Genomic DNA, 25,094 nt, shown 5'->3' with positions numbered 1-25,094 from the left:
ATAGGATAGGAGGGTTTATTGTAATATGTGCAACAAGATACACTCTGGTTCTCATCCTTCTTCTTTCCACCCACATCCCACTTTAAGTAATCCCAATGCCATCAGTGCTCTGTGATTAGTAAGGGGTTGCTTTAAGGTGGGATGTGAGTGGGACGGGAAGGTTGACAATCTCTGCTCCAGACCCAATTGTTACTGATATATTTTGCTTGAGAAAAATTGTCACTGGCCCATCGGAGTTCTGAAACGGTACACATCCCGAGTCAATGAGGTACGATCAAAACAGTGGTGTTCAAACTTTTTCTTTCCTATCACCTTAAGCCATACTAAATCACAGAGCATAGGGATGGCTTCAAGAGGGAGGTGAGTGGAAAGAAAGGGCGCATAACTGCTGTGATGTAACGTTTGGCTGGAGAGAAAGGAGTTTGGAAATAACTGAGAAGAACGTTCTCCCGAACCCAACACGGAAGAATGTCTCCGCAGTTACACGTGAGGGCGCCAACGGTTGCAAGAATTAAAAAGTGCGACTGCAACACTGGATCACACGCATCCGTAGGCACCGCGGCTGAAGCGAGCACTGGAGAAGCTCAGCCGGGCCAAGCCGTGCCCTTGATGGAGCGAAGCTCCAGAACCGACTGAGTACTTGGTGGGCTCCTCCTCCTCCCCTTCTCTCTCCATTGCAACCAAGTTTCTTGCCAGCACCAAATCGAGGGAGGGAAGGGATTCCTTCCGAAGGGGAAGAGCCTGCTTCTCTCGGTCATGTTGCCGAGCCGGTCGTTTCAGCGGAGAAACGTCCCAGCCCCGCTGCAAGGGGATCGGGTTTCACCCGTCACGTGTGGCGGCTGCAACCTCCGGGGCGGGCGGCCACTGGCTTCACTGCAGCAACTTCCCAAGTTCTCCGACCCACCCCATGCCTGGCTTCAACCCTCCCTCACATCGCTTACTCTCTCTCTCTTCCGGAGAGGAGGGAAGCCCCTCTCTCTTTTATTTTTGGTAAGCTGGAATGCAAAACTCTTCGCTCGCCTCCAGCAACATCGAGAGAGAACGGCTACAGATTGCACCGAGGGTACTCGGCAGGGAGGGGAGGGAAGAGCGGGGATCTCCAACTAAGTTTCTGATTCGAAAGCCACCCCTCCCCCAAATTGCACACCTCCCCGCCTCCTCCCCAAATTGCACACCTCCTCCCACCCCAACCCGCGTCCTTGCTGCCAGGCTCGATCCCCCCTTTGCAGCTGGCGGAGACTCGCTTGCAGCCAGCAGTTCGGAGAGGACCTCCGGACCCAGCGCCGAATCCTCCGCTGTTCCTGGTTCACCTCTATTGCGTATAGGAGGGGAGGGGGGGAAACCGGGAGAAGAACACATTCGGCTCCTGCGCAACTTGCAAATGTTCCTTTTTGATATAAAAGAAAAGTCATGAGATTTATTTCTGCCATGCCCACGCCTGCTCCGATGCGTTAACTTCAGCGGCGCCGGGGATTTGTGTGACGCCTTTGAACTGAAGGGGGAAACAATAACAGCCTAGAAAGCGGATCCCCACCGCCAGCCAAGACATGAACCCGTGGGTTCGTGCTGCCGTGTTCCTCGGCTTGGCCACCTTGACGCAGCCCTCTGAAGGTTGGTACATGGTGCATTCAAGTTGATTTAGTGCTGGTTTTTGACCTTGTGCATCTTTCCGTTCATTTTTTTTTAGGGGGGTGTCACTGTTGATCATGGTCTCCAATTAATTTTGGGGACCAAGAATGGGAAAGAAAACCCTCCTCACTTAGTTTTCCCTCGACTGCAGTTGAAACGAACACGTTGAAAGCACATTCTCTCTCTCTCTCCCCCCCCCCCACCATTATAAAGCCGCCCAAATCGGTTTTGAGAAGCAGCGGCTCGCTTGAAATTTAGGCTTGATGTCCCGAACCATCATCATCTTCATTGTCTCGTTCGGGGAGGGTGGAGGGGGAGGGGTGGGGTGGAGTCGCTGCCAGTGATTTCCTTGATCGGATAAAGTGCGAAAAATCACTAGGATCCGATAACCGAGGTCCGCGAACCACTGTCGACTTGCCGGTTTTCAGAATCGAACGCTGCGGTTCTCGCCGGTGTTTTGTCACCGCGACTCCTTCCCAAATCGGCGGCTGACTTAAAAGGGCAATATTTCTTAAATGCCAGCTCTGCATCGACAATACCAGGCGGACACATTGTAGCACAGTGATTGGGAAACATACTTGAAGTCTGCTTTGTATCACCTGGGCAAAACTTGATACATTTTAGCCAGGACCTTTTTATTGACGTTTCTTTTAAGTTTGCCGGCTGATCCACAACTGGATGTAACTTGAGCAGCGCAATCAAACAATGTCAAGGTGTCCAAAAAAAGTTCCTTGAGTGACGGGCGACCCGGGCCGCAGCCACGGTCCGACCTCGCCGCACCTCTCCCGTTCACCACGCATGGTGCATGTGGCCTTTGTCGTGTTTGCTTTCCAAAAGGGGCTCGAATGGTGCAGAAATTATAAACGGGGCTATTTGTTTTTTGCCCCTCTCTCCTGAGCTGGAACGATTTTCTCATTTGTAAGTCCTTCGTGTTACCGACCCCGCTGTTAGCAGCAAGGGTTCAAAAGTTACCAATTTTCTTAGTGGAGAAGGGTTATTAATGTGTTTATGAACACAATAAGGTTCACCACAGGCATAGTCAGGTGGATTTTTTTTTCAGATTAGGTTGCCCAACCCAACATTTAATTTGCATCCTGTGGATATTACACTTGCGTCCCACTAAATTGGCCATTCAGTGTCCTGGGATGGGAATGGGGGTTTGGCTTTTCACGCTTGACCATTCCGAACTGGGACACTGAACACTTTCTCACTCCCAAGGATCCATCCCCGGTGTGAGGACTGTTCCACCTTCTACTGGTGACGTCATGACGCATCAAGGCGATGGTGGACCTGCCCTAAGTCCTGATCAATGTGCTATGATCTTTATATTTGAACAGAATTAATCATGTCTCATTATAATTTAATTAAGTTTTATCTACAGCACAGTATGAGTCCTTCAGCCCCTGTTGTTGTGTCGACCTATCTAAACCTTTATAAGGGACCGTGGGAAGGTGGTGGCAATAAATAGCAATAGCACACAATTTTTAAACAGGGAGGGAAAATTAGTAACACTATTGAGTACAATTTATACAGTGTGGAAAAGTTGGTAGCTTTTTCCCCACGGTCTTTATAAATTGTGCGCTCTAGTGCTACCAACTTTCCCACCCTGTTTAAAAATTGTCCGCTATTGCCATTTATTGCCTCTTTCTTTCTCTCTTTCCCCCCCTCCAGCTGTGACTTTCCCATGGCAAAGTTTATACCATTTTAATCTTCCTTCACGTTCCTGCACTCACGCAAAAATTTGGGTTATTTCAATCCCGCAATGCAGTTGCCTGTTTCACACTTGAATGATTGCAATACACCGGCATCTGCAGATGCCAGGGATTGTTCTGGGGGTCGAGGCCGTCAATCTCCACATGAGATGATGTCATCTAACGCCAGTGCTGAGTTGATTTTGCTTTCACACGAGACACTTTAAAGGCCGATTGGCCGTTAAATTCCTGGGATCACTTGCAAGTGTGAAAGGGGCTATTGTTTAGCCCTGAAGTTGCTTGAATTAATACACACTGAGCAATTCTGAACCATTTGACACTGATAACTAACTGGAAAATAAATGAACGCATCAGGTTGCGATTTAAAATTTTACATTAGCTCACATCCTGAAAGGTGGTGTCGTCGCACTTCAGTGAATTTGTTAAGTGGGTCATTTTTATTTGTGCATATTCGATAATTGAGAAAATGTTGCTTTGTTCTGAGACATTGATCAGACAAATCAATCAGGTTGAGGTAATCTTGAGGAGGTGTTAATAGAATGTATCATACATTCCTACAGGGGACAAGCTATTTTAGATCTTAACCTGTGAGGCAAGATGGGTAAAATTTAATGATCTTGTAATGAGGTATACCCTTGAAAAGAGTGATCACAGTCACTGTTCCCTCTAAGATGTGTGTGTATGTGCGCACACACGTTTTGCAACCAGTAGACAAAAGGTTAGTTACCTAAAAAATTGTATTAATTAATAATTACAGTTATTGAAAAGAATCTCGTAGCTAACTAGTTCTGTTAATGAGTTAGTCAGTTAAACAAGTAGTTAATCAGGCTTGTATTATATTAAAACATGCCAGTACAGTTTGATTAGCCATGGGAACTAAGCTGTGTCAAAATGATCTTGAAACAATTTTATTGATGTTTGCACAGGCATTCAGTGCGCACATACTTTTGTTACAGGAAAAAAAATTGCACAATGCAAAATTAGAGGGAACATTGATGACAGTATAATTGAGTTTCTCATGCAAATTGAGGGTGAAAAAAATGTGAACTAAAACCAGAGTCTTGTGCATTTAAAAAAAAGACTACAAAAGGTCGAGGGAGAAGTTAGCTCCCGTAGACTGGGAATTTAGGCCACATGGTGGAATAGTTGAGGAACAGTGATGGCTTTTAAAGAGCTTTTTCCACAGTGTTCAACCAAAGTGTATTCCAGTTCAAACCAAGGACGGTAAGGTTAGGGAGAGCCAGCTTTGGATAACTAAGGTAATGAAAGAAGACATCAACTTCATCACAGACAAAGTCACCAAGTGTAGTGGGAAACCAGAAGATTGGGAAAACTTAAAAGAGCAACAAAAAACCATTAAGCAAGCAATTTAAAAATAAAAGTTAGATGATTAAAGTAAATTAGGACAGGACATGAAAACAGATCTTTATCAGAGACAAGTAAGACAAATCTCAGTTGCTTGCTGCACCAAGACCTGGCTAACTGAGAACACACTAGACACTGCTCTCCAACCAGATGGTTTCACCATCCATAGACTGGATAGGAACTCAAAATCTGGAAAAGGGAGAGGAGGCAGTGTGTGCTTTTTTTTTGTTTATACTGGGTGGTGCAAGGACACTAGAGTTATGCCAACCTCCTGTTCTACTGCCTAAGTGCAAATCTCCATTAAATGCAGACCCCAAGAGTTCTCATCTGTGATTCTTACTGGAGTTTACATCCCTCCCAATGCCGATTACAAGTAGGCACTCGTTGAGCTGCATGATGTGGGTGGTAAACAAGAGACGGCCCAGCCTGACGCACTACAAATCTTAGTCGGCGACTTTAACCAGGCCTGTGTCAAGAAAACCCTGCCCAACTACCACCAACATATGACCTGCTGAACCAGACATCCCAGCACACTTGATCATTGCTACGCCAAGATGAGGAAGGCCTACCATTCTTTCCTGAGACCACACTTTGGCAAATCTGATCACCTTGTAGTGCTCCTTCTGCCTTCATACAGACAGAATGAAAAAAGAGAAGCTCTGGAGGTCAGAAAGTGGTTGAAGAACCTTTCTGGGACTTCCTCAAAGTCAGTGGAATGGGCTGTGTTCAAAAACTCTGCTGAGAATAAATCTGAAATCTAAATCTAAACATTTTTATAAATATGTAAGTGGAAAAGTGTGGTAAAGTTAGACAGATTGCTTGAAGATGAGGAGGGTGAATTAATAAGGAAATGGCTGAGGCCTTGAACAAGTATTTGTGGCAGTCTTCACAGTGGAAACTGCATAATACAGGAAGACCATTACTTACAATGGGGCTCCGTTCTGGGACTTGCAGTGTAAGTTGAAATTATTACAAGTTGAAACCAGGCAAAATGACATGAAATTTCCCCGATAAATGTGAGAACAGAACCATTGTAACTTTGAAATATTGTATGTCAGGGCATTGTAAGTAGGAGTCTATTTGTAAGTGGAAGAATGATATAAAGAATGCAAGAGGAAGTAAGAACCTTAGTATAATTGCTATCACTTTAAAAAAAATGTGGTGCAGCATAAACTAATGAGCTAGGCCTGATCACCGCTGGTCCTGGTGGAATGCATCCCAGGGTACTGTAAGAAATGCTGGAAGTTATAGTAGATGTGTTTATGGTAATTTACCATAATTTTCTGGCCTCTGGGCAGGTCCTGGAAGGCAGCAAATCTAACGCGACTATATAAAAAAAAACTGATGTAAACATGAAGAAGTAAACTCCGCAGAAGTCACAGAGTCTGCAGAGATATTCAGTGAGTGGGCAAGGGTCTGGTGGATGGAGTAAAACAGCAGTAAATGTGAGGTAATACACTGGTAATGGAATGCATCAGTCGCACCTAACAGCGACATTGGTCCCGTTCCAGTTTGCCTACCATTCAAAGAGGTGCATGGATAATGGTTTAGCCGTGACCCTCCTCTCTGTCCTCACCCACCGAGATATGCCAGGCTATTGTTCATTGAATTCAGCTTGGCATTCAATGCAATAATTACTCAGAGGCTCCTGGATAAATTGGTCTTGATGGAATTCAGCACCTCTCTTTGGATTTTGGGCTGATCGAACAAAAGACCACAGTCAGTCTGGGCTGGCAGCAAAATCTCCAATCCCATCCAATGGTGCACCTCAGGGTTGTGTGCTCAGCCCATTACTATTCACGCTGCTTACCCATGACTGCACTGTCGGATTTAGTTCCAATAGAATCATCAAGGTCGTGAATGATACCACACTTGTTGGCCTCTTTGGCAACAATGATGTTGGTTTATAGAGGGCAAGTTGGGCGGCTCATGGAAAGGTGCGAGAACAACATCGTAGACAAGACAAAGGAGGTGGTGGTGGACTTAAGGAGCATGAAAGTCAGGAGTCACGTGATGGAGTAGTGGCTGGTAGGGGAACTCCAGCCCTCTCCAGAAAAGTTAAAAAAAGATAGAGAAAAAGCAAAGGCACAAACATAAAAACCAAAACAAAGTGAAAGTAAAAGTGTGGAGAAAATGGCAGCGAAGAAAGAAAAACCAAAAACACCGGGAAGAAAAGAAGAAGGAAAGACGTCGGAAGAAGAAGGTGAAGGCCTTACCTGTACGAAGAGGCCCGCCGTGGAGAGAGAAGCCCGCTCCCTGAGGTCAGTCGAAGCCCTGAACTCGGGACTACAAAAATGGCTCACGGAGCCAAATAAAAGTGCGCAACCGTGCATGCACGAATCCTCGCGCATGTGCGGATGCGCAAGACAAAAATAACACTGACGGGAGGGGGACCAGCTGAGGAGTAGATCTCCGCAGCTGAAACAGGCAACTACAACACAACAGTAAGAGGAAAACATAGAAAATAATGAGAGCAAGAAAGAAGAGAGTAAAAATAAGAAATCAAAGAAACAACAGATGACCAACCCAGAGGTAGAAGACCAACACCAAGACACTTCTAATAAAAATAAGAAGACCAAAAATACCCAACAAAATAAAACAAACAACCCAACAAGAAAACCAGAAGTGACAGAGGCAAAGGACACAGATCTTCTTCTAAGAAGAGGAAGAACACAGAGAAATGGAAGATGAAGGGAAGGGCAAGTACATGGATATATATTTTTTAAAGAATATATGGAAACAGTAAAAGAATGGCACACAAGAATTCAGTGAAATAAAAGGAAGAATAAAAAGTACAGAAGAAAAAGTGAATAGATTAGAGATGATCATGACAGATATAAGAAAAGGAGTGGACAAGGTGGAAGAACGATAACCAGCCATAGAAATGGAAGTAGATGACTTAAAAAAAATAAATTAAAAGAATCTGATAAAAAAGTTAAAGAGACACAAGAGCTGTTAGCTCAGAAGATAGATATAATGGAAAATTATAATAGAAGAAACAATATAAAGATAGTGGGCCTTAAGGAAGATGAAGAAGGCAAAAATATGAAAGAATTTATAAAAGAATAGATCCCCAGGGTCCTAGGAAGACCAGAATTACAGGAAGAAATGGAAATAGAAAGGGCACACAGAACATTAGCCCCTAAACCACAACCACAACAAAAACCAAGATCCATTCTAGTAAAATTCCTAAGATATACAACAAGAGAAAATATATTGGAGAAGGCAATGGAAAAAATAAGAGAAGACAAAAAAACCACTGGAATACAAGGGTCAAAAATTTTTTTTCTATCCAGATATAAGTTTTGAACTCCTTCAAGAGGAAAGAGCTCAATGCAGCAAAAATGACCCTAAGGAAAAAAGGTTATAAATTTATGTTAAAATACCCAGCGGTACTTAAAATAGTTATTCCGGGGCAGCAAAGCAAACTATTCTCGGATCCAGAAGAAGCATGAAAATTTGCAGAACAACTACAAAACAGACAGAGAGATGAAGACATGTAACGAGAGCAAAAATGACAACAAACTATATGTATGTGTGTGTATATATATATATATATATATATATATGTATGTGTGTGTATATATATATATATATATGTGTGTGTATATATATATATATATGTGTGTGTGTATGTATATATATATATATATATATATAAACAATAGAGTATAGGTAAGAACTAAGAAGGGAAGAAAGGAAGTAAGGAGGGAATTAAGAGAGTGACCTTTGTTATATATGAAGATTTTAATCTTTTCTGGGGGGGCTGGGTGGGGAAGAATAACAGTCACTGCGAAATCAGTTGACGCGAGCGAATTCGCAAATCCAAATGGAGAGGGGAGATGTGGTTACCCGACAAGGGACAAAGGGCAACTCAGAAAGGGGAGGGACTATTGGGGTTAAAGGAATTTTAGATATGAGAATAGTGTAAATATTTTATGTTTTAGAAATGTTGTCTTATAATGTGTTCAAAAAAAGAAAGCAGAAATGGATAAGAAGGGAAGGTGGTGATGAGGAAATGGAAAGGAAAGATAAACAAAGTATGAAATGGCTATGTTGAACTCTATGACTTTAAATATTAATGGAATACATAACCAAATCAAAAGGAAGAAACTGTTAAATTTACTGAAAAAATAAAAAATTGATATAGCATTCATACAAGAAACACATCTAACTGAAGTGGAACACAAGAAATTAAAGAGAGATTGGATAGGACATGTAACAGCAGCATCATATAATTCAAAAGCCAGAGGAGTAGCTATATTAATCAATAAAAATGTACCAATCAAAATAGAAGAGGAAATAATAGATCCAGCAGGGAGATATGTAATGATAAAATGTCAGATATATTCAGAATTTTGGAATTTATTCAATGTATATTCACCTAATGAAGATCAAAAATTTATGCAAGATATCTTTTTGAAGATAGCAGATACGCAAGGGAACATACTAATAGGAGATTTTAACCTTAATTTGGACTCAAACATGGATAAAACTGGAAAAAAACTGACAGAAAGAACAAAGTAAACAAATTTATAATTAAATCGATGCAAGAAATGCAACTTTTGGATATATGGAGGAAACAACACCCAAAGGAAAAGGAATATTCATATTATTCGGGTAGACATAAAACATACTCAAAGATAGACCTATTCCTGTTATCAGCCCACATTCAAGGGAGAGTTAGGAAAACGGAATATAAAGCTAGACTATTATCGGACCACTCACCCCTTTTATTGGCAATAGAGCTAGAGGACATCCCACCAAGAATGTATAGATGGAGATTAAACTCCATGCTACTTAAAAGACAGGATTTTAGAGAATTCATTGAATGACAAATTAAAATGTACTTTGAAATAAATACGGAATCAGTGAAAGATAAGCTTATACTATGGGACGCAATGAAAGCGTTCATCAGAGGGTAAATAAGATGAAGAAGGACTACAATCGGGAAACCGAACAGTTGGAAAGGGAAATAACAAATATAGAAAAAGAATTAGCAATAAAGGAAGATACAACTAAAAGAAGAGAATTGGCAGATAAAAAAATAAAATATGAAACACTACAAACATATAAGGTGGAGAAGAATATAATGAAAACAAAACAAATATTATGAGCTAGGAGAAAAAATGCACAAAATTCTAGCGTGGCAGCTTAAGACAGAACAAACTAAAAGAATGGTATTGGCATTAAGGAAAAAGGACAAACAAATTACATATAATCCAACGGAGATCAATGAAAACTTCAGGGAATTCTACGAGCAACTATATCAAACTGAAAACGAAGGGAAAGAAGACAAAATAGATGAATTTCTAACTAAAATTGAACTACCGAAATTAGAAACAGGAGCAAAATAAATTAATAAAACCATTTGAAATAGAAGAATTACAGGAGATATTAAAAAAACTACCAAACAATAAAACACCAGGAGAGGATGGATTCCCAATAGAATTCTACAAAACATTTAAAGACTTATTAATTCCTCCCCTTCTGGAAGTAATCAACCAGATTGATAAAGCACAAAGCATACCAGATTCATGCAAAACAGCAATAATTACAGTAATACCAAAGACAGGGAAAGATCCAATTGCACCAGCGTCATATAGACCAATATCTTAACTTAACACAGATTATAAGATAATAGCTAAACTATTAGCAAACAGATTAGCCGACCATGTGTCTTGGGTAAACTTATACCTCTCATTTTGTTCATTTTAGATTGGTCACAGTGTTTTAGCTACCGAAAGAAAATAGACACACACACCGAGAGCAGTTCAGTTTATACAAATGTTTATTACTAATTCAAAAGCTGATTTCACACTACAATATGCAAGCCCTTCCCAACTATACTTATCAACGCTTGGACTGGTCCCAACTGCCGAAGCGAGGCAACAACTGCACACTTGTAGTAGGTTGTCAGGGCGCTGGTAGCAGCTTCTCCACCTCCCCCGACCGGGACGTTGCTCGGACTCTGGCTGTTCTTCCTTCTTGACAAGGGGTGTTCCCACCCCTCGGAGAGTCTAAACTTCAGCAGCAGGACCACAGACTTTTATACCCCAAAAACAATTAATCATGCACCCACTCCCTCTAACATTTGTCAGTCAAAATCAAAGCTGAGCATACTATTCTACAATTTAGAAGATTAATTATTATGGAGCAGGATGCTATGATATCCTGGTTTATCTCGTAGATACAAGGACTCATTAAAACTTCTTGAGCAAGACAGGTTGTGACCAATACGTCAATTTCAGAGTGTCGTATTTGACAACTGCTTTCCCTGGGCCTCACGGTGGAATTCCATTTCAAAGTGTATCTTCAGATAAGTCCCCATGGCTGAGTTTAATTACATCTGCTAGTTCTGAAAGTAAGGTGACCTGCGTGTGGACCCAGTGTCGTCAGTTCCACATAAGCAAAAAGCATCTGAGTACATGATTTTAATCCTCCATTACATTCCACCCCTTGGTCACAATCTGTCATTTGCGAGGCCTAACCAGTATTTGAGTACAGAGGGAGCGAAAAAAGAGAAATCAAAACAACAATTACAAAGATAAGCAATGACGCAAGCAACCAACGGAGGATAGTGTGGCCCACTCCCCCAAATGTAGCAGTTAGCCATGAGAAAGGATTCCAACCAAGGCTCAAATTATCCTTGTTGGCCACAATACCCAGATACTGGAGCTCACGAACAGATTTTGAAACATGCTGAACAATAACATATTTATATAAGCTGCACTTGAGGCTGGTGACCGAGGACTTCCTTGGTGTAATGCATCGGACCGTGTTTCCCACTGGGAACTCCCTTGGAACGTCCTCGACATTACAAATCCAATTGCTGGCATCAAAGCAGCTGTTAAGCCAGATCACCAGGAGTGTAAAATGGAGAACCTGGAACAAAGAAGCCTGACACATGTCACTCTCGATACCATAAGCGTTCAGTGTTTAAACAGACTAAATCATCCTGTCCCTCAATAGCTACCCACCGAGTGTTACCCTGGGCAGGTGTCACTATTTCCCCTTTTACAGGAGGGCCACTACCTGGTGGTGCCACCCATACCTTTTGTCCAACATTCTCTAGTTCGGGGATGGGGGGCAATGACTGTTTTTCCTCTGGAATAGGCTGTAATTCAGGAGCGTGAAGAAGTCGGTGGAAAGGTGTACCTCCTTTTAAAGGGCGATGATTCAAATTGTCGACTGCCTGCTGCAGCACATGGCACCATCCCTTCTGGGTCCCCAGTGATGTTAACAAATGAATTTGTTCCTTCAGTAAGCCGTTCATTTGTTCAACTAACCCGGCAGCCTGCGGGTAATAAGGAATATGGTGGACCCATAAAATACCGTTGTCATTTGCCCAATCACAGATTGCTTTCCCGGAGAAGTGCGAGCCATTATCAGAGTGAATCTCCTCTGGAACATCATAACGATAAATCAAATGGTTTTGTCCTTGGATAGTGCTAGCTTGGTCAGCCGTCTTGGTGGGAAAAGTAAAAACCAGGCCCGAAAAGGTGTCAACCATTACTAGGACGTAATATTTACCCATGCAGTCTAGCATGGGGCCTATGTAATCAATTTGCCAGACCGCAGCTGAGTGAGCACCCCGTTTTATTCGGCCATGCGGACCAGGTGGAACGGTATGGAACTTCACAAGCTGACATTCTGGGCATGTACATATAACCATGCGGACATCATCCTTATGGATGGATAAAGCATGTGTACGGGACCACATAGCTGATCCCTTCTCCCCCAAATGACCACTCTGTTCATGTGCCCATCGAGCCAGGGGGACGGTATCAGCACAGCTGATAGTGGCAAGCTGATCTGCTACTGCATTATGTTGAGCCATGTTAGTCGCCATATTGGTATGGGCATCAACGTGATAAACGGTTATCTCACGATGGTGGGAAGCATCCCACAACAGCTGCCACAACTCTTTGCCCCATACTGGGCGGTCATGTATCATCCAGTTGTTCTTTTGCAAATCAGGCATCCATACCACAAGTCCATTAGCCAAAGCCCAGGAATCAGTAAACAGGCGAAGAGGGTGATCATGGGGATCTAGTGGTAAAGTGACTGCCTTCAACTCAGCATACTGACTGGAGCCACCATCCCCCTCCTCCGATAACTGAGTTCCTGACCTAGGATGGTAAGCCACCTGTTCGTGTATGCGGCCCACCCCTTCAGGCCCTCTGGTCGCACGACTCTGAATATACCACTTCCATTTAACAATAGAAGACTGCTGAGCCCGCCGGATCTTTAGATTAGCATCATTAGCCAGGACCCAATTCATTATAGGAAGTGCAGGTCGCAATTGAACATCTGCATCACCTGTCATTCTTTCAGTCTCTAGCAGGGCCCAGTAACAGGCTAGTAACTGTTGTTCAAAAACAGAATAACGAGTGGCAGCCTCAGGCATGGTACGTGACCAGAATCCTAGTGGGACTCGGCGACCCTCTTGTTTCTGCCAGAGGCTCCAGGAGGCCACATCATCAATATAATGGTGAATTGAGAGGGAAGGCGATACTGGAAGGTGGGTGAAGGTATACTGGCGCCCCTTCCAGGTAAAGGCGAACTGATCCTGTGAGTCCTCAGCTATAAGAATACTGACGAAGGCCTTAGCGAGATCAATGACAGCATACCATGTTCCTGAGTTCCCAGTAGCAATGTTTTCAATAAGAGTGACAATGTCCGGAACTGCTGAAGCAAGTGGTGGGGCATGTTTGTTCAAAAAACGATAATCAACTGTCATTCTCCAGGAGCCGTCCGGCTTCTGGACCGGCCAAACAGGGCTATTAAAGGGCGACGTTGCGGGCCTCACTACCCCTTCTTCTTGCAGAGCATCGATGGTGGCAGTAATCTCTTCCTGCCCCCCAGGGAGATGATATTGTGGAATGCACACTGGTTTCATGGGGGCTGGCACCATCACAGGATCCCACTTAGCCTGACCCACTACTAGTTTTTTTGTAATAGTTCGAATTCCAAATTCAAATCCCCCTTGGCTAGTATTAAGGGCCATACCGGCCAACATATTAATACCCAGGATACACTCGTCAGTAGCAGCCACCAAGGCATGTAACCAGACAGGGGAAGGGCTATCACCCACCATGGCACAGACTTTTATTTCCTTTGCCAGGGTGACCGCTCCTCCCAACCCCTCTATTCGAAAGGCCGGTCCAGTCCAGAGGTCTGGATTACCAGGAATCACCGAGTGCTCTGCACCGGTGTCGACCAAAGCCAAGTATTGGCGATCATTACCCCCACCCCAGTGGATTGTTAACGGTATGTAGGGCCGCGGATCCCCGTGTGTGCGCCGTGTCTCGATGGAGTAGACACGGGAATCCTGCCCACACCTTGAGGCTTCAGAAGGGTTCGGGGGCTTCCAGGACCACATGCTATTGTTATCTTTAAGAGCCTGTTTAACCCATTGTTTTACCTCATCATGAGTAACTGGAGCAGGAGAAGCCAGCTCGATAGAAGCAGCAGTGGGAGCAGAAAGCACAGCTGGGCCAGGAGGACTCAGCAGCTGGGGATGATGTTCCCCTGCTTTTTGCCTAAATCGATCTCCAATGGCAGCCAGCTCTTTTACAGAGAAATCACGGATCATTGACTCCTTCCGACCCCTGTTCCCACTTTGGCTCACAGGGTCCTCCACCCAGTCTAGGGGAGGAGGTGGAGGCCATCCAACAGAGGGAGTAGGCCATAGAGCATAAGCAGGGGTTTGGGTATTTTCCCCTGGGTCCACATGGGAAACCGGGGTATCTATCCCTTCCATCTCTACCCTTACATCATCCCCCCTTCTGTCTGTTTGGGAAATCTGCTGCCTTATAGGGCGGGCATGAACAGCAGATGGATAGGGTAGTATGTTAGACACATGCTGAGGAGTATCTGCATTATTACCATTGTCATTCCAGATATTCCCATCCCAATCCTCAATTACATCAGGATCGTCACCATTCCTTATCATGGCATGAATACGATATGGATCGGGTTCTACTCCATGCCTTTCCTTATCTGCACAGAGCTGCTGCCGGAGTTTAATATTACGGCAAATCATTTGGACATGCTTATCTTCCCATTCTTTGGCTCTGTCCTGACTGGTACGAACAATCTCGCTCATCATGGAACAGCATTGTCGCAGGACTTCTAGCTCCTCTTCTAATTGCTTTCTTTTGCACTGAGATTCTACTTCTCTTTGAATTAATTCTGCTTCACGCTGAACGGAGTGGCGTAATGCTGTGGCCAGCAACCAAAAACCATTCGTCAGCATTCCCTTTTTATCAGGAAATTTACTTTCTCGAAGGAGAGTGGCAACCCGCTCTCCCAGAGGTGCACTTGATGAGTCTAACTTCTCATCCCAACTAATGGGTGGTCCCAACAAAGACAGGGTATTGGCCAACATGCCAAACCCATCGTCTTTGGAAGTCCATCCAGGAATCAAGAACTGCTCAGGGCTCACCTCTTTCTTTCGGCGAAACATCTTGAGACCAACCCTGCTCGCAGCGCCAATTGTCTTGGGTAAACTTATACCTCTCATTTTGTTCATTTTAGATTGGTCACAGTGTTTTAGCTACCGAAAGAAAATAGACACACACACCGAGAGCAGTTCAGTTTATACAAATGTTTATTACTAATTCAAAAGCTGATTTCACACTACAATATGCAAGCCCTTCCCAACTATACTTATCAACGCTTGGACTGGTCCCAACTGCCGAAGCGAGGCAACAACTGCACACTTGTAGTAGGTTGTCAGGGCGCTGGTAGCAGCTTCTCCACCTCCCCCGACCGGGACGTTGCTCGGACTCTGGCTGTTCTTCCTTCTTGACAAGGGGTGTTCCCACCCCTCGGAGAGTCTAAACTTCAGCAGCAGGACCACAGACTTTTATACCCCAAAAACAATTAATCATGCACCCACTCCCTCTAACATTTGTCAGTCAAAATCAAAGCTGAGCATACTATTCTACAATTTAGAAGATTAATTATTATGGAGCAGGATGCTATGATATCCTGGTTTATCTCGTAGATACAAGGACTCATTAAAACTTCTTGAGCAAGACAGGTTGTGACCAATACGTCAATTTCAGAGTGTCGTATTTGACAACTGCTTTCCCTGGGCCTCACGGTGGAATTCCATTTCAAAGTGTATCTTCAGATAAGTCCCCATGGCTGAGTTTAATTACATCTGCTAGTTCTGAAAGTAAGGTGACCTGCGTGTGGACCCAGTGTCGTCAGTTCCACATAAGCAAAAAGCATCTGAGTACATGATTTTAATCCTCCATTACACCATGTACCAAAAATAGTAAATCTAGACCAAACTGGATTTATTAAAAAAAGACGAACAACAGACAATATCTGTAAATTTATTAACTTAATTCATGCAGTAGAAGGAAATAAAACTCCAACAGTAGTGGTTGCTTTAGACGCAGAGAAGGCCTTTAACAGAGTAGAATGGAATTATTTATTCAAAATACTACAAAAGTTCAGTCTACCAGAGAACAATATTAATTGGATTAAAGCATTATATAAGGGGCCATTGGCGAAAGTGACAGTAAATGGATTTATATCAAAACAATTTAACTTGAGCAGATCAACAAGGCAGGGATGTACACTATCTTCCTCACTGTTTGCGTTAGCTATAGAACCACTAGCATAACTGATAAGAACAGAAAATAAAATAAAAGGGATGAAAATAAAAGAGAAGGAATATAAAATCAGTTTATTTGCAGATGACGTTATAATATACTTAACAGAACCAGAAATATCAATAAAAGAATTACATAGGAAATTGAAGGAATATGGAGAAGTGTCGGGATACAAGATCAACGCAAATAAAAGTGAAGCAATGCCAATGAATAATGCGGATTTCTCAAAGTTTAAGAAAGAATCGCCATTTAGATGGCAAACGCAAGCAATGCGATACCTAGGTATACAACTAAATAAAAACCTCGGCCATCTATATAAACTCAATTACCATCCATTAATGAAAAAATTACAAGACGACGTAGAGCATTGGAAAGACTTACCACTAACACTGCTAGGAAGGATAAACTGTATTAAAATGAACATTTTCCCAAGGATACAATACCTATTTCAGTCATTACCAATACGCATAACAGAGAAATTCTTCAAGGAGTTAAAGAAAATAATAAGGAAATTTTTATGGAAAGTGGGGAAACCAAGGATAGCACTAGATAAATTAACAGAATGGTACAAACAAGGAGGCTTACAACTACCAAACTTTAAAAATTATTATAGAGCCGCACAATTAAGATACCTATCAGATTTTTATCAAACAAGGGAACAACCAGATTGGACCAGATTAGAACTAGATAAAATAGGGGAGAAGATACCTGAACATATACTATATAAATGGGATGAAAAATTGGTACAACGTAGGAATTCACCGGTATTGCATCATCTGCTCAACATTTGGAAGAAGATTCATGTAGAAAGGAATGAAACAAATTACAAACTACCAAAACTAATATTTGATGCAAAATCACCTAATCCATTTCACAATAGATAACCTTTCCTTTAGAGAATGAGAGAGAAAAGGGATCAAAAGAATAGAAAATTGTTTTTCGGGAAATAAATTATTATCCTTTGAACAAATGAAGGATAAATATAATATAACTCACGATACAATGTTTGCATACTACTAACTGAAAATCTACTTGAAGGACAAATTGGGAAACAGTATGAGGTTACCAGAAGGAAGCAATTTTGAATATGAGATTACAGACATAATTTGTAACAAACATGTACATCAAACTGCAAGAAAAGGAGAACGAGGAAACAAATGGTAAACCTAAATAAAAATGGGAACAAGATCTAAACATAAAGATAAAGAATGAAACATGGGAGAAGGTATGCTTCGGAACTATGAGAAATACAATAAACACGAGGTTACGCATGATACAATATAACTGGATACACACCTCAATAGTTAAATAAATGGGACCCAACAGTATCAGACAGATGTTTTCGCTGTAAAAAGGAAACGGGAACAACAATTCATGCAATTTGGACATGTGAGAAAGTGGAAAAAGTTTGGGAAGATCTAAACCAGATATTAAATAAAATCACAAAAAACAATATACCAAAAAACCCAGAGATCTTCCTCCTAAGTAATATAAGAAACAAAGAATTTGGACTTGATTTGGATGGAGCACAAAAAAGATTTGTTAGGATAGCCTTAGCTGTAGCAAAAAAATGTATTATGTCAACCTGGAAATTAGAAGACAACTTGAGAATACAACAATGGAAAATAGAAATGAATAAATGTATTCCATTAGAAAAAATAACATATAATTTAAGAAATAACATTACAATATTCGAACAAATATGGGAGCCATACATGAAGCACAATAGAGAAATCCTACCGTGGACTTCCACCACCTAAAATGACAGAAGGAGAAGATAATGAAAAGAACTGACTCAGTAAAATTTCTTGTTTATTTTTATTAAGTGATGACATTGTTTAACAGGTTTAATGTATCTTGTAGATTGAACTTTAAATAAATGGGAAAGGGAGGGAGGGAAGGGAGGGGTAAAAGGGGGAGAAAATGATATTATATATTTAAGAAGTAAAATGTTTGTATGTATCTTGGTCAATATGGTTTATAGTGTGAAAAATAAAAAAATTTAAAAAAAAAGGAGGATGAATGTCGACCACTCTCCATTACACATCAATGCTTCCATAGTGGAGTGCATGAAGCTCTTTAGTGTGTCATAAAGTACAACCAATCCAAATTCTCTTAATTGGTGAGAAAGGCACTTCCTAAGGAGGTTGAGGAGGGTAAGGCCTGTGGGCCCCATCTTGACACCATTTTAGAGGAACAAAATTGAGAGTGTCCTGTCTGACTGTACCAGAAGTCAACACAGTGAATCAACAAAATGGCCAAGGAGATCACAAGGGTCTCCCTTTCCTCTACGGTCGATGTTCATGAGGAGCCTTGCTAAAATAGGACTCAAAGAATTATCAAGGACCCTTTCCATCCAGCACACTGTGTCTGACCCATTGCCATCGAGTAGGAGGTATGGGAGCATCGAAAGCAAGACTTGTAAATTGGTTCTTCCCGCAGGCTGTTAAATAGATGAACTGAATAAATCATCCCCAAATATTTTGATATATTTATTTAAAATATTATTTTTTTGTATACATGTGATTAATATATGCTTTGTATAGTGTATGCACTATGGTTTGGAGAATTAAATGCAACTTTAGACACACAAAACAGTCCCTTCTGGCCCATGCCACCCAAATACTATAATTAACCTAAAAGCCCAGTGCAGTTTCTCAGGGGCAAGGAACCAGAGCACGCGGAGGAAACTTGCGCAGGCTGGGAAGAGTATACGAAATAGTGCCCGGATTTGAACTCTGGTTGCTGGCATTGTACTCTCCAAATAGGGTCAGATGATGATAATCTTCTCTTTCAATATTTTTATTTGTTTTTTAATAGCCATTAAACAGACTAAGCCCTATACAGGTGTAATAATTGTATGTAGAAAAAAAATACTATTAAATAAAGTACTTTAACAAATAGACTCAAAGAAATTTAAAAAAAAGTGCACTACACACTTCGACAAATATAAAATGACTCATTGAAAAAAGCAAAAAAAAAGCTATTACTATTTGACAAAATCTACCCCCAACCTTTCCGAGTTTGTTGTGTATAATTTACTGCCACGTAGAGAGGACTAAAATCACAAAATAACAATTGTATAAATTATCAAAATAATTAAATGGCCACATAAATTTTTAAAAGCTCAAACTCGCAACATTGGTAGAGCATCTGATTTTTCTTCCTGAAGTTAAACATGCCGTCATATTGAGTATGAGTAGGGGGGGACAGCATCTATCCATCTCAGTATTGAACGTCAAGCAATAAGGGAAGTAAAGGAGACGACATGGGATTGAGAGACTGTTAAATTCAAGTCCGTTATCTTAGTTAATTCAAATGGAGCAGTTAAGGGATTTTGCCTCAAATTTACATTAAGGACTAAAGGTAAGGTCTGAAAAACATCTTTCCCCCCCAAAAAAAAGGGAAAGAGAAGTATAAGACAGGAACATGTATATCTGAGTACTTTCTTCAGTCCTGCACCTGTCACATTGCGAAGAAAGATAATGATAAATTTGAAGGAAAAAATTAGTTGACTGGATCTTTATCTGAATGATGAAGGCTTGCAGTCTACTTTTGTATATGGGGACTACTCGGGAGTGCTTGTGCATGAAAGTTGGTTTGCAGGCACCACAGGTAAGGCAAATGGAATGCTGACCATCCTTGTTAGAGGGGTTGAATTTAGAAGCTGGGTGGTTCCGCTGAAACTGTACAAGCTACCAGTGAGGCGACACTTGGAATGCTGCTTGCAGTTCCGGTCTCCTGAGTTGATGAAGAATTTGCTGGCCTTGGAGGTGGACGAGTAGAGGTTCAATTGATTCCAGAGACCAGGGGGTTAGTGAATGAGGAGATGTTGATTTCAAGCATAGAGGACAAAGAAGTGTATTTCCCCGAGAGCAGTGAAGGTGGAATTCTCTTCCCAAGGAAGCAGTAGAGGCTGCCTCATTATTAAGGATTGATTATTTTGCGCAGTCGGGTGATTAAGGGTAATGGGAATTTAAGAGAATGGGAAGGGATCTGATAGAAACATTCTTTTCTTTTCTTTTCTTTCTTTGGCTTGGCTTCGCGGACGAAGATTTATGGAGGGGGTAAAAAGTCCACGTCAGCTGCAGGCTCGTTTGTGGCTGACAAGTCCGATGCGGGACAGGCAGACACGATTGCAGCGGTTGCAGGGGAAAATTGGTTGGTTGGGGTTGGGTGTTGGGTTTTTCCTCCTTTGCCTTTTGTCAGTGAGGTAGGCTCTGCGGTCTACTTCAAAGGAGGTTGCTGCCCGCCAAACTGTGAGGCGCCAAGATGCACGGTTTGAGGCGATATCAGCCCACTGGCGGTGGTCAATGTGGCAGGCACCAATAGATTTCTTTAGGCAGTCCTTGTACCTTTTCTTTGGTGCACCTCTGTCACGGTGGCCAGTGGAGAGCTCGCCATATAACACGATCTTGGGAAGGCGATGGTCCTCCATTCTGGAGACGTGACCCATCCAGCGCAGCTGGATCTTCAGCAGCGTGGACTCGATGCTGTCGACCTCTGCCATCTCGAGTACTTCGACGTTAGGGATGTAAGCGCTCCAATGGATGTTGAGGATGGAGCGGAGACAACGCTGGTTGAAGCGTTCTAGGAGCCGTAGGTGGTGCCGGTAGAGGACCCATGATTCGGAGCCGAACAGGAGTGTGGGTATGACAACGGCTCTGTATACGCTTATCTTTGTGAGGTTTTTCAGTTGGTTGTTTTTCCAGACTCTTTTGTGTAGTCTTCCAAAGGCGCTATTTGCCTTGGCGAGTCTGTTGTCTATCTCATTGTCGATCCTTGCATCTGATGAAATGGTGCAGCCGAGATAGGTAAACTGGTTGACCGTTTTGAGTTTTGTGTGCCCGATGGAGATGTGGGGGGGCTGGTAATCATGGTGGGGAGCTGGCACCAACCCTCTTTTCAATCTTCTTCAGCATGATGCTGAACCAAGCCATGAAAGACCCCAACAATGAAGACGCTGTTTACATCCGGTACCGCATGGATGGCAGTCTCTTCAATCTGAGGCGCCTGCAAGCTCACACCAAGACACAAGAGAAACTTGTCCGTGAACTACTCTTTGCAGACGATGCCGCTTTAGTTGCCCATTCAGAGCCAGCTCTTCAGCGCTTGACGTCCTGCTTTGCGGAAACTGCCAAAATGTTTGGCCTGGAAGTCAGCCTGAAGAAAACTGAGGTCCTCCATCAGCCAGCTCCCCACCATGATAGAAACATGTATCATTATGAAATGATGATCGGTTATATCTTGTATATATACACCAAAATTCTTACCTGCTGCAGCTGAGCAGGTACTTTGGAGGGGGGAAGGGGGTGGTGGGGAGAAATAAACACATAAGCAACTACAAATGTATTTTAATTAAATTAAAAGATGACAATAATGGAAAAAAAGCTACTATCTGCAGTTATCCTTGTGCAAAAAAAGTGCCTTTGCAGTAGAGCAGACAATCCTTTTTTGGTGTTGGAGCAGACCATGATTTGTACAGCAAGGGAAAGTTCAAGAGCCTGATTGCTGTTTGAAAGAACCTGTCTTACATGTGGAAGGGCCAGTCTTCAGGTTCATGTACCTTCTGCCCGAGAAGAGATTGTGACCAGGATGAAGGGGGCCCTTCATGAGGTTGGCTGCCTTCTTGAGGCAGCGCCGCACAGGAGTGGGAGGTCGGAGCCTGTGACCGACCTGGCTGTGCTTGTTATCTTCTGCAGCCTTTGTCATTCCTGGGTATTTGAATTCCCAAGCCAGGCTGTGATGCAGCCAGTCACTTTTCCCATTTGACCGAGAAATCGACATTGTCAAATTTCAGAAAGTAGAGGTGTAGGTGTCTATTCTTCACAGTGGCTCGAGGGAGAGATCTTCTAAAGTATGGACTCTCAGGAACTTGAATCAAGTAACTAACCTTCTCCACCTCCATTCCCACCCATGCTGACAGATGGGCAATGCCTCGATAGACTGTGGATACGCAAGATGAGAGGCAAGTAAGTTGCATCCTTTAGGAGGTGAAATGCCAATTTTGGGGCAAATCCTCATGATGCTGGGATGTCGATTTCAAGCGTAGAGGACGAAGAAGTATATTTCCTCGAGAGCAGTGAATGTGGAATTCTCTTCCCAAGGAAGGAGTAGCGGCTGCTATTAAGGATTGATTTTTTTATTTGCGCAGTCAGGGGATTAAGGGTTATGGGAAAAGGGAGTTGAGTAGAGCTGATTCCACTGCCAGATTAGCCATGATCTTATTGAACGATGGAGCAGGCACCATAAGCCAGATGGCCTACTCCTGTTCCCATTTTTTATGAAGGCACCTGTCGCTTTGAACCTGTGTCTGACATGCACACCATTTAAATTTATGGATGAAGGATTTGAGGAAAAAAAACATTATGCATTGTGACATGTTTAAAAAGGCAAATGAGATAATTTGTTGCTTTAACTTTATTATAAAAATTCATTAGAATTTTTCAGCATTTGTCAACATCTTTAACCAATTATTTTGGGACATCTTTAATCTTGTCCATTCCAATGAACATAGACTTGAAAATAGATTGGAACTGTACCATGCAGGAATGGTCACGTGCAAAGTTACAGGATTTTTTACTTGACATTAACAGCAGAAGAGGTAGAAAATCAATGAGGAACCACCTCGAGGAAGATGATGTACAAAAATAGGCAAAGTGTTAATATCGTAACTTTTAATTCAAAATCATGTTTTCTTTGCATTAATTTTGCTTGCTCACAGCTGTATTTTAAGGTGAATGTAGATTGTTCATTTTGAATATCTCCCAAAATCTTTCCAGGATCTACTCAAATTGGAGGTTTCGCCTTTACAGCGCCAGTGATAGGGGCTGGACCGAGGTTCGAATCCCGCGCTGTCAGTCAGGTGTTTGTACATTCTCCCCGTGTCTCCGTGGGTTTTCCCCAGGGGTTCCGGTTTCCTTTCACCCATCAAAAGCATACTGAGGTGTAGGGGTGTAAATTGGGCGGCATGTAGGGCTGAAATGGCCTGTGGCAGTGCTGTATGTCAAAATTTTGAAAAATTTAATTGTGCTGTGGCCCTTGTTGAGAATAGTACAAATTACAACTTGACGAAACAGCGTTCCCTTGTCTTCAGTGCAAGCATACAAGCAGACATAACACGTATAGTCAAGCAATACATATGTTGTATGTATTTTCACGTACAAAAGTAAATAAATAGTACTCAGAGGGTTTGTATGAACAGTTCATCAGTCATTCAGCAGACTCATTGCCCGTGGCAAGAAGCTGTTCCTCAGCCTGGTGGTGCTGGCTCTGATACTCATGCATCTCTTCCCCAACGGGAGCAGCTGAAAGATGCTGTGTGTGGAGTAGAAGGGATCCTCGACGACTTTGTGAGCCCCCTTCAAATGACGATCCAGTTAGATCATGTCAATGGGGGTGGAGGAAGAGGCTAGTGATTCCCTCTGCTTTTTGGTGATTCAGTCTGCATTATTGATATGTTTTTTGGGTGAGCATCTGATTGCTGCAAATATTTTTCTATTGCAGATTCATTCAAGGGATGTGGGGGCTTTGCAGGCTGGGCCAGCATTTAATTTAGTCTCTGAGACACAAGAAAAATAGGCCCATGAGGATGGGAAGGGTTAGAATGATGGTGGACAGGTCTGCTGTGGTGAGCACAATGTCGAAGGCTGAAGGGCCTGCACTGTGTTTTATTTGTTGATGTTCTTTGTTAATTTTAGACAAGTAGCCTTTTAAGCTACTGGCATGGGTACGGCCACAATGTGATTAGGGAGCGAGGCTCCAGGATTTGACCCCATGACCCGGAAAGAAAAACGGATTTATTTCACATCGGTGTGATGTGCAGCTTGGAGGGCAACTTCTAGGTGGTGGTGATGTTCCCATACCTTTTTGCTTGCTTGGTCCTAGTTGTTGGAGGTCATGGATTGGTAGATGCTATGGTAGGAACATCCTGTTGATCATATGAGTCATTCTGCAGCCAAGGTAGAGTGAGTAAATGGTTAGTGATTGGGTACCAATTAAAGTAATCCATATTAATTCAAACCTCTTGAACATTGTGGGTGCTGAAAGTGGAGAGTACTCCATTACAGTCCTGATTAGAATTTGCAGATTTAAATTTTAAATACATATATAAAAAGTTAGACCTACAGCATGGTAACAGGGCATCTGGCTCATGAGGTCATTGGTGCTCAATTACACCCCAATCAGCCCACGCTTTGAAGGGAAACCGTAGAATGCGGAAGTAACCCACGCAAGCAGACTCTACCGACGGCGTTGTGCTGACTATGCCGATAACTCTTGCTGCTCTTTTGGAGAATTAGGAAACCTGGTGGAGTCAGTGTTGAGGATCTGCAGGGCTGTGCCCTCCGAACTGCCCGCCTACCTCTGACCTGCCAGTGGGGCAAGGCGGACCCGCGGATGCTGATGGTACCTGGGATAATAACTTATAAGGCACGTTATCATGATTTTGACTGTGTGAAAGGCTGCTTGTGAGGCAGATTGAGCACTTATGATGAGGAGGACTTTGTTGGGTTAATAGGGCACATCTTGCTGATGTAATTTCTTAGGGCCTTGGCGTGACAGGTCGTTTATTTCTTTGTGGCTTTCTAGATTGATGACCACTGGTTTGCCCAGCCATTTCAGAGGACAATTAAACATCAACCATTTTGGGACTTGAGTCACATGTCAAGTTTATTGTCATCTGATTGTTTGAGTACAGTCTAACAAAACAGCGTTCTCTGGTTTTCAGTGCAAAACACGCAGACACAGAACCCAG

The 25,094-nt window shown here is 42.6% G+C and overlaps 1 protein-coding gene across 1 annotated transcript in view; it reads left to right on the top strand.

Moving 5' to 3' along the window:
• The first annotated feature begins 844 nt into the window (after window positions 1–844).
• fras1 (Fraser extracellular matrix complex subunit 1) overlaps window positions 845–25,094 on the top strand; it is a 642,015-nt gene continuing 617,765 nt past the window's right edge. Inside the window, exon 1 of the mRNA XM_069926766.1 lies at window positions 845–1,611. Coding sequence (XP_069782867.1) covers window positions 1,548–1,611 — 64 coding nt within the window. The 5' untranslated portion in view covers window positions 845–1,547. The remainder of the gene's footprint in view (window positions 1,612–25,094) is intronic.

Source organism: Narcine bancroftii, chromosome 3, assembly GCF_036971445.1.
Source record: "Narcine bancroftii isolate sNarBan1 chromosome 3, sNarBan1.hap1, whole genome shotgun sequence".
Classification (NCBI taxonomy): Eukaryota; Metazoa; Chordata; class Chondrichthyes; order Torpediniformes; family Narcinidae; genus Narcine; species Narcine bancroftii.
Note: the sequence above shows the minus strand (reverse complement) of the source record. Positions and strands in the feature narration are given on the sequence as shown.